The 17,885-nt window shown below is 34.8% G+C and overlaps 1 protein-coding gene across 6 annotated transcripts; it reads left to right on the top strand.

Moving 5' to 3' along the window:
* Positions 1–5,577: 5,577 nt before the first annotated feature.
* LOC117331920 (ras-related protein Rap-1b-like) lies at positions 5,578–17,847 on the top strand. Of its 6 annotated transcripts, none has more exons than XM_033890905.1 (8): positions 5,578–5,703; positions 7,238–7,329; positions 7,959–8,027; positions 8,257–8,313; positions 8,702–8,842; positions 9,675–9,815; positions 13,326–13,437; positions 14,904–17,847. In XM_033890905.1, exons 2-7 carry the CDS (start codon positions 7,273–7,275, stop codon positions 13,422–13,424), a joined length of 564 nt encoding a protein of 187 aa, XP_033746796.1. In that variant the 5' UTR covers positions 5,578–5,703; positions 7,238–7,272; the 3' UTR covers positions 13,425–13,437; positions 14,904–17,847. The 6 variants fall into 6 exon arrangements, with proteins under 6 accessions (XP_033746796.1, XP_033746798.1, XP_033746800.1 ...); XM_033890907.1 differs by having other exon boundaries at positions 13,326–13,451; positions 15,011–17,847; XM_033890909.1 differs by lacking the exon at positions 13,326–13,437 and adding an exon at positions 13,127–13,264 and having other exon boundaries at positions 15,011–17,847.
* Positions 17,848–17,885: the final 38 nt, after the last annotated feature.

The following is a 17,885-nucleotide window of genomic DNA, read 5'->3' as shown; positions in this document are numbered from 1 at the left end:
TTACTGTTTTCTGTCAAGGCGTTACTGCTTAGTGCTTACTGTCTAGGCGTTACTACTTACTGTCTAGGCGTTACTGTTTACTGTCTAGGCGTTACTACCTACTGTCTAGACGTTACTACTTACTGTCTAGACGTTACTGTTTACTGTCTAGGCGTTACTGTTTACTGTCTAGGCGTTACTACTAACTGTCTAGGCGTTACAATAGTTACTGTCTAGGCGTGCCTACTGTCTAGGCGTTACTACTTACTGTCTAGGCGTTACTGTTTACTGTCTAGGCGTTACTGTTTTCTGTCAAGGCGTTACTACTTACTGCCTACTGTCTAGGCGTTACTGTTTACTGTCTAGGCGTTACTGCCTACTGTCTAGGCGTTACTACTTACTGTCTAGGCGTTACTGTTTACTGTCTAGGCGTTACTGTTTTCTGTCAAGGCGTTACTGCTTAGTACTTACTGTCTAGGCGTTACTACTTACTGTCTAGGCGTTACTGTTTTCTGTCAAGGCGTTACTGCTTAGTGCTTACTGTCTAGGCGTTACTGCCTACTGTCTAGGCGTTACTGTTTACTGTCTAGACGTTACTACCTACTGTCTAGGCGTTACTGTTTACTGTCTAGGCGTTACTACTTACTTTCTAGGCGTTACTGCCTACTGTCTAGGCGTTACTGCTTAGTGCTTACTGTCTAGACGTTACTGTTTACTGTCTAGGCGTTACTACTTACTGTCTAGGCGTTACTGCCTACTGTCTAGGCGTTACTGCTTACTACTTACTGTCTAGGCGTTACTGCCTACTGTCTAGGCGTTACTACCTACTGTCTAGGCGTTACTACCTACTGTCTAGGCGTTACTGCTTAGTGCTTACTGTCTAGGCGTTACTGCCAAGTGTCTAGGCGTTACTGCTTACTACTTACTGTCTAGGCGTTACTGCTTACTGTCTAGGCGTTACTACCTACTGTCTAGGCGTTACTGCTTAGTGCTTACTGTCTAAGCGTTACTGCCAAGTGTCTAGGCGTTACTGCTTACTGTCTAGGCGTTACTGCTTACTGTCTAGGCGTTACTACTTACCGTCTAGACGTTACTACTTACTGTCTAGACGTTACTACTTACTGTCTAGACGTTACTACTTACTGTCTAGGCGTTACTGCTTACTGTCTAGGCGTTACTGCCTACTGTCTAGGCGTTACTGCTTAGTGTTTACTGTCTAGGCGTTACTGCTTACTGTCTAGGCGTTACTACTTACTGTCTAGACGTTACTACTTACCGTCTAGGCGTTACTACTTACTGTCTAGACGTTACTACTTACTGTCTAGACGTTACTACTTACTGTCTAGACGTTACTACTTACTGTCTAGACGTTACTACTTACTGTCTAGGCGTTACTGCTTACTGTCTAGGCGTATTGACCACTGCCTACTGCTGACTGTGTTCATAACATCGTAGTCATGCTGATAGATGTTATTACTTTATAGCTGTGTTTTGTGATATATAACATAAAGTTATAACACAAATGACGAAGACAACTTTATGACGCGTGCCTAGAGCTGACGATTAACGGCACATAACCATAAAGACCTGCAGCTTAAACCACTATACCACATCCACCAGAACGCTGCCGCTTATATGTGTGCCTTTTTTTAAGTTATTTTCTGTCAAAGTTTTGAATGTGGTAAGACGGGCAGCGCGCTAATAAGGTTATATATATCTTCATTGTTCAGTTTAAGGACAAATCCTTCGCCTTGCCCAGTAAAAGTACTTCCCATCGTGCATTGTATCGACAATGACACAAGTCTTATATCACTCACTGGAAATTAATTTAAAGGGGTATATATTCCTCCGTTCGAACGGCAGATATGATCGAGTTGTACAGTAATTTATAAGATTTATACAAGAAATATTACACTCATATTTACTACTGTGATAAAATAAATATCATATATGTACAGAAAATCCGCAGAACTCTGTCGCTGTGCATCAGCATTGGAATAATATATATAGAGTGATGTAGGTGTATCCTTCGGTAATCCTTCTTTCCATCTAGCTGCCGATATTTATAAGACTATTTGTTACCCTCGATCGCTATCTTCGTTTTATTTTCAAAAACTTTATTTTAAGAACGTTGGGATATCTTCAGACTTAGAGTGGTGTATTACAGTAATGTTTAGAACTTTTACTATATAGTTGAGAAAAATACAAGATTCACGTTTATTTTTTAGTCTCATTTCAAAACGGAATGTCCCTTTAGATATTTGCTTATATCAGTCTTGTATCAGTCATCGGCATTTTTAAACGATACGCTTCTGGACCTCCTTCCCTTTGCGTCTTCACATTACTTTAATCATGTACTAAGTAAGAATTAATATGTTGATGCAGACCCTTTGTGTGTTTTACATGAAAAGACACAACTAGGGCACTAATCAAATTACAAAAATGTATATAGAAAGCTTTGTTGTGTTAAGTTGAACGCTGTTGAAGTTACAGCCGGAAAACGGAAGTAAACAGCAATTTTGTGTTTTTGACTGTTTTCATGGTAACACTAAAAATATTTTAAAAAAAACTAAAATGTAGTCAATAGCAAAATGCCCAACAATGGCACTAACCGGATATATACAGAGTTTTGTGAAGTAGAGTTGAACGGTTACAATCCGGAAAATCACGGATGGACAGAGCCCTATCTGATATCTCCCGTAAACGCGTTTCTCGCCCGCTGGACAAATAATGACGAAGGAAGACAATTTCATGACTCGAGCCCTCATCAGGCCTCTAACTCACGATCTACAGCACCCAATCGCCTAGCCAGAAATACCCGTAGCTTGCACACATGTATACCACTGCACTACATATACGTTTAAAAAGATATACACAAAAAACTATATACATGTATATTATAAATTAAAAAAAAAAAAAAAAAAACATATTCATTGTAGTATACACTATACAGTTCCAGTAACTTAATTACTATGGTAGCAACTTGGGTTGAACTTAACTTCAAGATCTCTCAAATAGCAGCTCAAAGAAGATTAAAAAAAACATTCAGTGTGTCTGCATTCACAATACTTTCTGACAAGCTATTCCAAATATGTCCCTTCAATGATATATGTATATATACTGTATAACTAACGACAGCGTCTTTGATCTTTCTCGATTCATATGGCATTTGTGAAACGGATATATCAGAAGGAAAGGAAAGACAACGATGAAAGCAAAACATGGCATGAGATATGATGAACATTGAACAGATGAAAGTATATATTTCAGCTGATTCGAGAAAGATCACTCACTCTGTCTAAAAATAATATTTTAAAACTTTGTTAAAAATGTTCTAATTATTCTTCAAAAATTGTCAATTAAATTGTAAATGAAGGAGACTTCTAAATTCTCTTCCTCTGTTTCCCTCTTATTATCACCCTATCTGTACTCATATTTTCAAAAATAAAATTACTTTATGTAAATTCTAATGTCATCTTGTGTAAATATTTGTGTTGTATACTGTTTCTGGGAAAGGGCTTTATATAAGTTGGAAAACTTGTGCCCGATCCCTTTGTATATTTATGATACAATACAATATGTTTAAACTAAAGCTATTCCAATCCTCTGTACTCGAACTGCAAAGAAATGTTGTGGCCCCGGCCTTGGTCTGGTTTCTCTAGATGTTTTGATCATATTTTGACCTTTCTATCTTTCTACGCCAGCTATTAACCTCTACATCTGGATTGCGTAGTAGCCTATTTCCCTCTATATAAGGGATAGTAGTAGCCTATTTCCCTCTATATAAGGGATAGTATTGTTAACATGTTAAACAAGTCCAATACAATGTTGAACATGTAACTTGTAATTTGCTATTGACAAAGTAGTAATAGTGACCTCCCCGATAGTCGATTTCTGATTATTTGTCAAGTGGCGGAGCAATCCCCACACAACTTAGACAAGGAATCAATAATTAGTTTATTTACACAACAATTTTGTTTAAAAACACTGTACTTGTGCTTGTACTTGGCTACTAGATCTATAGAATGTTCATAGGGTAACCAAGATGCCCAGTACAGACAACCACGAATGGGATACTGGGATTACACTACTGTTTCCATTTAGGAGAACTTATCATTGCTGTTCTTCCAATGACTATTGAGCTTGGTCTTGAAGCTATTGACAGTTCTTGCGGTCACCACATCATCTGGTAGTCCGTTCCAAAGGTTGACAACACGGTTTGAAAATGTGTTTTTGCTTGTATTAAGGCGGAACTGCTTTTTGAACAGTTTGTTGACATTACCTCTAGTAGCTGTGTAATTGCGTTGACAAAACATTCTGCTTGAATCTATGTGATCAATATTATTTATAATTTTATAGAGTTGAATCAGGTCAGAACGTTTGCGCCTGTACTCCAGCGTAGGTAGTCCTAATGTCCTCAGGCGACGCTCATAAGGTAGATCCTTAAGGGTCGGTACCCGTTTTGTAGCCCTTCTTTGTACATTTTCTAGCGTATTTTTATCCTTTTGGAGGAATGGGGACCAAACAGATGTCGCATACTCCAGGTGGGGTCTCACCAATGTTTTATAGTGTGGTAAATATTGCTGGGTCCATGTGAGTAAAGGTCCTGAAAATTACTCCCATTATCTGGTTTGCCTTTGCTGCTGATGAGCTGGAATGTCCTGAAAAGCTTAGTTATCGTCTATTTTTACTCCAAGGTCCGCTTCGTATTGGACTTTTTGGATATGGACTTCCTCATTGGTGTTTTTGATTTTGTATATTGATGTTTTTGGATTGTTGCCTATTTCCATATGTTTACATTTATCCAAATTAAGTTTCATCATCCAGTTGTCTGTCCAATGCACAATTTTGTCTATGTTGTTTTGGAGTTCCTGTCTTTTTTCTTGGGTGTTATTTTTCAAGTAGAGCTTGGTATCATCTGCAAATAGTTTTACTAGGCATGTTAAAATTTCTGGTATGTCATTTACATAAATGAGGAAGAGAATGGGTCCAAGGACACTTCCCTGGGGGACCCCACTTGTTACTGGTAGAGTTTGATATGCATTAGATGATGGTAATTAAAATGTCCCTGTACATACAAGCAGGGACGTAGATGGGGCGGAATTATTTCTAGTTTTAGAAAATATTAACGGTATATTGGTCTCGGTTTTCTAACCAAAGTCCTCGAGGAAAGGTTACTGGATCAGAAACGTAATTTGCGCACATTGACTAGCTCAGCGGTGTAACTTACACAATTGCAAATCACTCTCGCGAACATGTCTCGCATATCCGTTCGTTTTCATCATCTCCAGTAGAATCTTTTGGTGTCGGCAATCATTACAGATTACTCTGTTATGCCACACATTGTCATCATTTCAGTTTTTCAACCGATCAAATAAGAACAAAGTGTATCTTAGAATTGTATAGTTGTGTTTGTGCATGCGGGTTTGTTGTGTGTTTGTTGTTCGAATGTACTTGCGTGAAAATGTGTGTGGCTATGTATGATGTGTGTGTGCGTGTGGAGATTTATTCAACCTCAATCGGACGCTTATGTTTTTGGCTGATATTCACGCCGATCACAAACATTTTGATAACTAAGATGCATTTTAACGGAACTAATTTCTATCCAAATCCTGCGCGTGCGTCAGGTGCTTGCTGGGAAAATTTCCAAATATAGTATCAAACTGTTCATATATATTTTGACGTCATTTGACTCATTCAGGCAGAAAACATTTGGTCGGAAGGGTAAGTTGAGTAATTTGAATACACATGTTCACATTTTATGAAGTTTACTTGGTTTTCAGTGGTTCATTTGTCCACATTTCCCCTAGATTTTGACACGATTAGTCAGAGATTTGACATTTGGGTGTGAACCTCTCAACATATACTATAGTGAAGAGTCTGTACCGGGTTGGTCAAAAAATCTCTAGACTTGTCTGTCTGCCTACACCAACACATTCCGTTTTTCATTGCCGAAGTACTTCCAAAAAATGTAGTTTTCTGTTAAATATTATCATGTTCAGATAGATTATACCACACATAATCTCACGGTGTTTGCAATAAGATGGACTGACCCATATGTCAACTTCCTGAGTTCCTCCATCTCGACCTCAAATGGCATTTCCTGTTTAGAACAATTTACTCTACCAGTTTGATAGTTCATTAGGGGTATCAAATCTTCCTTTCTGTCTGTCAAGAATTCTGTAGCTATATCGTGACAACATCGTGTTGTGACCAATCGAACTCCAGCTTTCTGGCCCATCCTTGGTAAATAAAAAATATCTAGGTAAATCAACATTGACACCCATATATAACATTTTTACTGAAACTAATGAATGTCTACTTTTAATTATATACGTTGTTTGTGTCGTCTGGATAATGTTTGATTGAGTTATTTCTATGTTACTATTTCGAACGTCTTCATAAAGTGTTTTTTGAACACTTTTGTTTGGTGTATGTGTACATTTAACATGTGGTTTTAATGACATGTATCGGGGATTGGCACTATATATACTACACAGTATTAAAATGTGAAGAATGCAATAAAATGTTTGACTATGAGCCCGACTATGCTATGGATGTACAAAAATGAATGAAGGCATGCTACATTGAAGTGAACAAAAGACCCATTTGACATTTCAAACAGTCAATTATGTACGGATTTAAATGTTTTTTAAAAGTAATAAGGAAAACTTTAAAAAAAAATCTTTTGATGAGAAAAAGAAAAGTTCAATGACTTAAGCCCAATGACACATTTTACTGCCATGCTGCTTTTTGGATGATGAGTAAAATAAATCAAAGACTTGAAAACGTGTTGATGAATAAACTTTCCATATAAAATTACCAAGGTATATTGTAGGTCATAGTTTTTTTTTTACTAATTGTAACTTGTAGAGAATTTGAAATGGTACTGTCTGATAAGGATGGAACACAACCTAATTGATTATATCATTTATTACTGATAGGGATCATACAGTACTTATAACCAATGCAAAATGTTCTCTAAGTAGAGTCCTTACCACACAACAAGGCTGAAGGGAATCGAAGGTGACCTATATTCTGCTACAGGGAATCTTTTCTATTTCCCAATTCCATTCATTTGCTATTGAGAAAATATGTCTGACATTGAGTTAATTTAATGGTATTTCATGATCATGATCAAGTCAAAATTTCACACTCAACACTTCACCATTTTTAGCTGTTTTCTATTGATTTATGCATATTTTTTTATGCATACAACAATGTTGCATATTTATCAATGTTTTATGTGTATTTTTAGTTGATAGCCACTGATACTATCTCGGACCACACAGGATGAGGGAGTACAAGCTAGTTGTACTAGGCAGTGGTGGTGTGGGCAAAAGTGCTCTGGTAATATTTTAACTATTTGATTTGACTATAAAATATAATCATATTCAATCATTGTGTGGAGAAATGGCATAAGGTCTCACTCTGATCGTTTGACATGTCTCTTTGTGAAAATGGGTTCAGTTTGATGAAAATAGTTTCACAAATTTTGTTAAAGACAAAGAAGGAAAGTATATACATTATGTAAACTTAAATAATTGGTTATTTTTATCTGACAATCCTAAATCTAGAAGTTACAGAAACATACTGATATTATAATAAATGATTTTTTCTGAAAATTGAGTATATACTTGATCATCTAGCCATGCATCTATGTAAATATCAGTGATCACCACGGGCTGTTTTATTATATATATACCAGGTATATATTTATATACTATGTGTGGAGTATAGCAATTTGCTGAAAGAATTTAAGGTAGATAGTCTGAGCTCCTGATCAGTTTAAAATGATTCTTTTTGGAAGTTTTAAAAGCTTATAACTACTTTTGTTTTTTGGATTCACTGAGATATATTTTAAGTGTTTGTCGTCGTGGTCTGGCTATATAGCTATTACACAAACAGTGTTACTAATGTTGTGTACTCTGATTATCCTATTGTGTTAATAAGTCCCAACATTACATTTTCTTTTCCAGACCGTTCAATTTGTACAGAATATTTTTGTTGAAAAATATGATCCAACAATTGAAGACAGTTATAGAAAAGTAAGTTCCTTTATTTGTAGACATGACATAATATATATAGCACCAGAAAACTTACATTATTAAAATACTTTATCAAAAGATAATTGCTTTTGCTTGATAATGGAAAAATATAATGAAATGACCATTCTCTTTGTTTTATCAATAGCAATATTTATGAAAAGATAATTGCATATATGCTTAATAATAGAAAAATATAATGAAATGATCATTCTCTTTGTTTTATCAATAGCAAGTTGAAGTTGATGGACAGCAATGTATGCTAGAAATCCTTGATACAGCTGGAACTGTAAGTATTTTACAGCAATAATTGTAATTCATCTGGCTACATGGTTGTTGTATTTTCCACAGTTTGTACTATTGTTGTAGTTTTGATAAGTGTGTGTTTGTTTGTATGTTAAGAGTGTTGGTAATAGGGTGAGCGTTACTGATGTGTCGGGGAACGGATGTGTGTATGAGTGAGAGTGTGTGGTCAGGGTATGTGTTGGTGAATGCATATGAGCTACAGTACAAATTGCAATGTGTGTTGAACTGTGGAACACAATCTGTGTTTGCTAAACGAAACAAAGAAAATTCCATTTTTGTGATTTAGCTAGTACGTGTAGATTTATATATTTGTAGTTCTTATTATATTATATGCTTGGAGGAAATAAATAAAATTCGTCTTTTTTTTCTAGGAACAATTCACAGCAATGAGAGACTTGTATATGAAGAATGGACAGGGTTTTCTACTGGTGTATTCCATCACAGCACAGTCAACATTTAATGACTTAGCTGACCTGAGGGAACAGATCCTTCGTGTCAAAGACACAGATGATGTAGGCAAAATTTGTAATAGAAATATAATTTTGCTCTAAGTCAAAATCTTCTTTTCTCCTAGCAAATCTGAAAATATTGATGGTTTTGTCATCATCTGTCAAGTATTCTTGCTGCTGGAGGATATCTTAATTTCCTTGCCTGTAACTAGCCTTGGCTGATAAATGGCTATGCTAGATTTTGCTTTTCTAAAGTCCACTCTTTTAGTGTTTTAAAGTTAAATGATGAATTTTACTGTAAAATTGTTAATTTTCCTAGCTTGAAATAGTCGGGATAATATGTGAGAATGGTATAGGATTTAACGGAGCCATGATAGCTCAGTCGGTTAAAGTGCTGGCCACGTATCCTCTGATGAAAATCTGAGGTGCTAAGTCCTTACCTGTGTTGGTTTGTGTTTCTTGGGAAGCTGAGTCCTGGTTGTGTCCTTTGGCAAGACACTTTACCCTAATTGCTCTGGATGCCATGAAACAGGCTTCCGGTATGTTGTTCAGTGAGGCAATCAACTGCTACAAGGAAACTCCCCACCTCAAAATGACCCTGGCTGTTTAAAGGGTGATAAACCAGACAGACAAACTAACAGTATGGGATTTAGGCAGCATGTGCCGTGTGACTTACAGATACAATTTATTCTATATACAAGCCACATAAAAATGATGACCAAGTCATGGAGAAATTTAGAATGTCTAGTATCAAAAAAATATAATGACAGAGATACTAGATTGATCTGGTTTTAAAACCTTGCTTGGTGAACAGACTGTCTCTATTTGGAAAAAAAAAACCAGCATGCTGGTTTACGTAACAATTACTAATGGCTGTCACTACTCTTCATTTCAGGTACCCATTATCATTGTTGGAAACAAATGTGATCTGGAAGACGAACGTGTAGTTGGAAAAGATCAGGGTATTAACTTGGCAAGAAACTGGTGCTCAGAGTTTCTAGAAACATCAGCAAAGGCAAAAGTGAATGTGAACGAGGTAAAGATGATTGTGACGTACATGACTTAAAACTAACAATCTACCAATTAACATTACTGCTTTATATTTATGTACTTGTAAGCTTTGTACTTGTTTTGCAAAGACAAATTGTCTTTCTGTGTAGTTTCCTAAAATATTTTGTCTTAAATTGTATTTAGTTGCCTTGCAATATGTTCTTACTCTCTGATTTGCTAAGATTTTTTTATTGTTTGTTTTTCATTAATTTTATTAAACTAACCTGCAAAAAAGAAAGAATTAAAATTTCTATAATTAATGAATTTGATTCTCCTTTATGATTATAGATCTTCTTTTAATTGAAACTTTCATTTTAATTAAAAGAAAAAATGTGCAAAGATAACATTTTGAGATTCAGGAATAAGTAATTGTGAATTTTGATTATATTTAAATCATATCTAAACTTTTGATTTTTTTCATATTAGAAATATTTTTCCTCTACATCAATTTAAAGTACAGTACTTACAGTATGCTTGAATAGAAAAAGATTACTAATTGGTTGAGATCATCATAATATTTGGTGTATGGAACTCACATAATTACTAATAGCTAAAGATGGCTCATAAATTATTTCACTTGAAACATACACAGCTTGTCATATCCAACTATTGATTTTTTTAAGTACAGAAAACTAATAAATGATTTAACATAGATATAACTTTCCATGAAGTGTTTTAGAATTTTGATTGTCTACCATTTATGAACATTGTAGGTTCGTTTTCATATTAAATCTGAAAATTATAGATAATTTATAGTGGAGTTTGATTTTACAATGTACGTAGTGAAGCCTTACTAGAAAGTGAATGCCTACAATGTATGGAACTTTTGTGAGATAATTAACCAAATATTGTCTGATTATATATGTCTCCTAGCTTGTTGACATGCTTATTGTGATAAAGGATTCTCCCCAGAATGTTCTCTCCTTTAATTACCCAAGTAGATACAATGACACTTTCCTGGAATGGTTTGAAGTAGTATACCTGTGAATGTGATGATAAAAAAAACCAACCTCAGTTATGATATTTCCTTCAATCATAAATTTAGTATCCCCACCCATAGAAACAATGACAGAAAAAAAATCAATTTATAAAGCTACATGTACATTTCAAAGGCTTGAAAAGAAAAATGTTTTAGATGTCATTTCTGTTTGTTTTACCATAAAATGTGAACCACATGTTATTTAATACCAAAAGTAAACTAAATATGAGCTAAAATGCATGACGACCATTGGATTGGCATACTTAGTAAACTGTAGAGAGATTAGAACTAACACATCAGTGGCGCTAATTAGATTATTTAGTCCCGTAGTTATAGAAGTATTGCGATGATAACACCAACCACCAGAAATACAGTCATTATAACTGTGCGGCAGAAATACTGTCAACACTAAGGGGCAATAATACTATCAACACTATGCAAGGGTGTAAACATCCACTTGCCTAATGTCCTCGGCAACCAAAATTTTAGTTCGGGCAAGCAGAATTATTTTTTATTATATCAATGATTTAAGTTCACCATCACTGGTACTCCACTTTTAATCTCAAAGTTCAGTAACACACATAATCATAATTATAAAAGAAGTTCAAAAATTAACATTCCCCATTATTGATAAAGTCCTATATATTTAGCTTAGAAGTTCAAATTAAAGCCCACCTGTCCATCATATACATGTCTAGTTATTAAAATCCTCCAACTTACCTACCCATAAATAACAGATTTCAACATAGCAGTTTCTGTACAACACTTACATATCTAATACAACATTCACTGCCAAATGTACCTGATAACATCGTCATCTAAACTATTGAGCAAGCTTAGAAGTGTATACTTAAACAGAAAACAGGTTGATTTTCAAAGTCCAAAAGTTCTGCTCTTGATGTACATATATATTCTCTGTGCTTTTGGAGTGTTTGACAAAATCAAAGTCTTGCAGTAATAAAAATGGATAACTTTCTTGATTGAAGTCGGTCCTTGGAATATTTCAAAGACATGACACCCAAATTAAAATAAGGCCAATCTTGCCTTTTTGCTGCCACAACATCTTAAGATTCTATAGCAATTTATAGACTTGTCAGTGTCAACTTGTATGATCCACAAATTGATATAAAGGTGCAGAATATTTAAATAATATGTTCCAAAGGCACATAAAGTGAATAACTAGAGCTGAACACTTAGAATTTGAAGATGCAAAACATAAACAGATTTACATTTAATCTATCAATATTGCATGGTACCTATATATTATAAATGTAAAATTAAAGTGCATGATTGGGAATCGGAGAGTATTGGTGTTATTAACAAATTATAATCAGATTATTCTAGTGCTACTCCCGTTCTATATTCTTCTTAACTATTTTATCATTTTGTGTTGCTTTATTTGTATCACTTTGTACACTTTTGTATTTGAGGCAGAATTTGTGCAATATTATGTCCTGCTGGCAAAGTCGAGAGGAAACCTGTCATAAGATTTGTCAACATTGGCTGATAAGCAGTCTCAAAGTGTTTATTTATTGCATATATCATCCTAATTTGCTAGTCTTTAAATCAATTTTCCTTTAATTTCTCTTCATTTCAACAAGGTAGATGTTAAATTGATTTTGGCTTAATTTTCTTTTTGTTTCATGCAGTTGTTTGCATTACACAGACGATATACACTATTATCTTTTCCAAAAATTTTAACTGCCATTCTTGGATAAGTTTTAAAGGTAAAATTGTGTATTCTTTAATATTAAACATTTAGACATGCATAATCTTAAAAAAGTTATTTAGATATATCAAAATAATTGTTCCGAGTTAAACATTTCTATCAATGTATTGGTCAGCACTGATATTTTAATCAAAATCAGTTCATATAAAAAGTATATAGAACATTATCATAACTAAATGCATAAAAATTAAACGAAAAGTTTTTAATCACTTTATCATTACTTTTCAAACCCCATACATTGAAAACTTGTGGAAAATTCATATTTTCTTTAAATGGCTAATACACCTGAGTAAAACTGATTGAATATAAATATGCATAAACAGGTGAACACTATGTTCACCATAGTTAGAATCACAAACACCGATAAACAGTCACCTATTTACTTAAATATCAGTTTATACAATGTAACTTACAGCCTATATCATGAATCCTGGCAGCTAACATATAAGGGCAGTACGCTTGGAAGGTTCAGGTCCTAACGTCGAAATCCAGGTAAAAGTGTCACAGTAGAGCTCTGGGGAGAATCCTGGCAATATCAGGTCAGATTTACAGAAAAGTTCAAAAGGTCCATTTCTCTTTTTATTTTCAGATATTTTATAATTTAGTCAGGACGATAAACAAAAAGAATCCAGAAATAAAAGGCAAAAATAAAACCGGAAAGAAAAAAGGGTGCTGCATTCTGTAGAAGAGCGTCAATCGTCATTTATTCGCATGCATATTACATGGTGTAAGTATGGCATTTTTTGAGATAAGGGGAGTCCTTCAATTTAATTGCTTTTCATTTTCAGGTATTTTATAGTTTAGTAAGGACAATAAACAAAAAGAACCCAGGAAATGTAAGTGGTCCATCTGGAGGACGCAAGAAGGGGTGCTGTGTTCTACTGTAGGAGTCGTCAATATGTATGTAGACTTGTGTGAGTATATATACAGGTAAAGCAGGTGTGATTCAAGGTAAATAGTTGTAAACACCAGACATAATGTGCTCTGTTAATAATGGTAGAAATCTGATACACACTGACAGGCTGTTTAATTAGTTGTCATCATTATTATGTGCTCACCTGGTCTGAAGGACTGGTGAATTTATGCCATGGTGTGATGTCCGTCCAACAATTTCTTCAATGACATCTTCTCAAATACTGATTGGAATTAAACGATTAGCCTTATTTTCCAGGAACTTTCTCTGGGTGGTGGGCATTCAAAATGGTGGGCTGACTCCCCAGAGGACTGAGGGGTAGGGCACAATAGGGGAAATATTCCCAATTCTTCTGGAGGAATGAAAGGATTTGGTCCATATTTGGTCTTAAGTATGCTTTGGTGTAGGGACCCATTAAGTATAAACGGTGAGCCTTGACCTCCAAATTAAGGGTCTGAGGGGTGGGGCCCAATAGTGGTAATATTTAAAATATCTTATTAATGCTTCTTCTGTTTCAATTCAAAAGCAAGATTCTGTGCAAGTGTGGTCTGAAACAACATTAGTTTAAGGGAAAATGATTTAATATAAACAGTGAGTCTGGGACCCCCTGGGGCCAGAGGGGTGGGTCCTAATAGGGGAAATTAGCTAATTCTTTTAAATCTTTCTTTTGAAGAAATGACAAGATTTTGTCTTAACGAGGTCCCCATATGGCGATACAGCTGCCCTATAGTAATTACTCTGTCTGTGTCTCCATTTGTTTGGCCATCCACAAATTTAGTTCTCCTCTATTACCTTCAGTATTTATTGACTGATATACCTGAAATGTGGTCAAGATGTGCAGTTCACAAAAATACCTACTGAGGTCAATAATCATGGTCAAAGACTCAAAGGTCAAGGTCATTCGGCCAAAAGGTCAAGGTGAAATGCATGTTACTGAGCGGAAGATCTCAAGCTGGGAAAGTATTGTCATTATCACTGAAATATCTTGGTTTGTGATACAATACAGGCCCTCTTGGCCTTTGATTTAAATTAAAGTCTATTCTGCTGAGTAAACACAATAGAGATGCATTTTCCCAAAAGATTTACCTCCCCTTAGTAGTCTGATTGGTGTATTCGATCATCAGCCATTAATAAAATCAAACTCTTTCATCTAATGCTATGACATAATCGTATACGAATAAACAACAAATGACTGCTTTGCTCCCTTACGGTGGTGCATAGGCAGGTGATGTCTAGTTGCTGTTGTCAGGCCAAAGTAAACCGGTTGGTTCAGCTATAGTTTGACTAGACGTGCACATCCTAACTTCTTTCTCTAGACATGTGCTTTTTGTGACCAAAGTGAGTTTGATGGTTTTAATAGGACAGATGTTGCTTCAGTTTCTGATCAAAGTTGCTGCTTATAATTTATTTCATGTGTAAATATTATTGTCACATAATAATTCTATCTTTGCAGGTATAGAAAAATATCCCTAGGAGATGTTGACCACTCGCCATGGTGCCGAGAGTATATCTTAAATTCATGGACTCAAATATGTGACAAGAAATACTTCTTGCTTCCAGGTACAATTTCTGAACGTCGCCTAGCAGTGTAAATTTATGGGGCCATACTGGACTAATGAGATATATCTTAAACGGATACATGTCCTAAAACATGTGTACCAATGTCAAGAGTGGAGACTTTGTCACCTGTAATAATTGTATAAAAAACAACTCAGATTTATATTAAGGGTATCTGGCTTGCTTGAAAACTTACAGTTCCAAGGAATGTTACATGGAGCCGGTACATCAGTGAAGATTTTACGTTTGATGACCGAAATGATGTGTTTGATGACTACGGACAGTGTTAAGTGTGTGTTGGGGATGCGACTTGATTGCAGTGGAATGAGACCAGACTTGGTGCACAGATAGTTACATGGATCTGTAATTTTTGCTTTATATATTTTTATAGGCATGGTAAACATTTAGCTGATGGTAACAATCATTATACACAGTATGCATACACATGTCAAATTTATGCAAATCAGAAAGTGAACTGAAACTATGTAGGTGTTGGTTTACTAGGTTTGTACAGCAGTGTGTATGTATAATTGGCTTTTATCTGACTATTCATATGCAATGAGAACTGATTAACCTGGAATGGCCGTATATTTCCCTGGAAACGGCTGTAGAGATCACTGGAATGATGGATTGACTACAGCTGAATTAAGCAGATGCAATAGATAAACAAGAGCCAGTACTTTCTTTGTATTATTCAGTTTGGTATGTATGTAAAACTGGATCTACGGAAATGCTTCAGTAACAGCATTATTTTGTGTACATCGTAGAGCAAGTTTCCGCAACATTTTCTGAAGTCGCAAAATAGTCTCAGCATTCCTACAAAAACTCCCTTACAAGGAACTTGATAGAATTTCTCTTGTCTTATTATCACAATTAAGGGGGACATTATTTAGATTTACTTGCATACATGGATATTGCTATATAATATCGTTCAGTATACTTGAATGAGTGGAAGGTTGAAGAAGAATTTCAAACACATTTGCCATACAAGTCTGAACAGTGTGGCACTTTAAATAAAGTCGACTGTTGGCTACACATAGACCTTGATGTACCATTTGATGATGAAGTTACAACTCAATAATAATATTGTGAAGACATGATTAAATGTTCTCAAATGAGCCCATTTTTAATTAATTTGTCACCTGAAAAAAGCAAAATACTTTTTGGTGAAAAAGTAGAACAAAGTACAATTACGATGATATCATTCCAACAAATCTTGTCAATATTACGAACGACCAATTGGAGTGGAGTCAAATTTTCCTGCTGGTTGAGATTTCAGGAAATATACAAGTACTGCATTCAGTACCCTTCTCTCGAATCTATGCAGTATGTGGGACGGTCTTCTTATAAACCACGGGCAATTAGTGCCAGGTTTCATATACATGTACTGATATATTGCCAGAATGAAACATGTTCAATCAAAAGAATGATCATATACAGGAATAGATTAAGAAAGAAATAATTGAGGAGACAATTTGTATTTCAGCCTGGCTTTACCTTTGTGCAAAATTTGCTTGTCACACCTTCTCTCCTTCAATTCCACAACATTTTCAATTCTTTCGTGTATTGTTTTTAATGTTTAAAATTTGAACAACTTTTCCTTTGTTTATGACACAACATTTTCACTGCCAGAAATGCACTGCTGATAACGCGCATCAGGTTACATGATAGTAGGCAATGGTAGACCTCGGAATACTGTGTAGAGTAGTAAGGTAAACTGTGATAGCCTTACCTAGGGTGTAGTCATTTGTATTATTATCATTTTAATGTCAATGTTTTCCCATGGTATGAAGCAATCATTTCTATTCTGAAAGTTGTAATACATTTTCACTTAAGCATATGGAACTCCTGAATCGGGTCAATGATGTTATCAGATTTATTAAACAAAAATGTGTAAATTTGAAAGAAAAATGTAGAAATGATAAATTCCCATACAATATCAAGGTTAAATTACCTTCTATAATAAAACCCAAGACGCCAAGAGCTTGCCTTTGATACACAAGATATTGGCAATGTATGCATCCATTGATGACCTGATCTTGAGAACTATCTCCTACAACCCACATAACATATATTTTTACCAGAGATTTCTTCTTGTATGGCATTTGTATATAAATTTCATAGATTTATTTAATCCTTTAACACTGTATCTTTTTTTCTGTACATGTAGGTAATCCTTGTGATATTAGGCTTTTATCTGGCCACTTTTCTCTTGCTATACCCCTATGGCAGTTTCATTTTGTAGAAATTGTGCAAATTACCACTGTTGTTTTGAATCTTGTTTTGTGCATTTCCTGTTAATATTGAATATATATTTCAGATTTTGAACATTGTAAACTTTAATTATTTTGATTCAGTTTCCTGTCAAAATTCCATTTTTAGGGTCTATTTTATGTTGAACATCTTGGAATAATTTAACACTATTTAAAAGAAACACATTTGTGTATAATAAATGTAATATTTGAATTATTGAAGATAAGGACTTTCGCTTTTGCAATATTTAGATTTTTTTAAAAGAGTAATGTGAAAATCGGATGTAAAATTTAAAAAAAAGTACATGAAAATTGTGGGTCAGTGATCAGCTTGTAACATTTTCATTTAAATCTATATTTTTCGGTTTTATGTCCACCCTGAGATGTTTCAATTGTTTGATTTGACACCCAAATAGCTTTGGTTTCTCGCTGGGTGATTGGGTCATAACAGTACTCTGTTCTTTGTATTGAACTTTGGGTACCGGCGCAATATCATGAACTTGATTCATTAGCTGAAAGCTTCAACATACACAACTGTTCAAACTGTACCAATTTTAAATTTTTAATTAATAATAAATATGTACACAACGATGTAGTTATGTGCTTGTTTTTAGCTCACCCGGGCC

Source organism: Pecten maximus, chromosome 7 (genome assembly GCF_902652985.1).
Source record: "Pecten maximus chromosome 7, xPecMax1.1, whole genome shotgun sequence".
Classification (NCBI taxonomy): Eukaryota; Metazoa; Mollusca; class Bivalvia; order Pectinida; family Pectinidae; genus Pecten; species Pecten maximus.
Note: the sequence above shows the minus strand (reverse complement) of the source record. Positions and strands in the feature narration are given on the sequence as shown.

Coding starts and splice junctions, on each gene's coding strand:
- LOC117331920 (XM_033890905.1), top strand. CDS start 7,273: ATGAGGGAGTACAAGCTAGTTGTACTAGGCAGTGGTGGTGTGGGCAAA. Junction 7,330..7,958: donor GTGTGGGCAAAAGTGCTCTG/GTAATATTTTAA, acceptor TTTCTTTTCCAG/ACCGTTCAATTTGTACAGAA. Junction 8,028..8,256: donor TTGAAGACAGTTATAGAAAA/GTAAGTTCCTTT, acceptor TTTTATCAATAG/CAAGTTGAAGTTGATGGACA.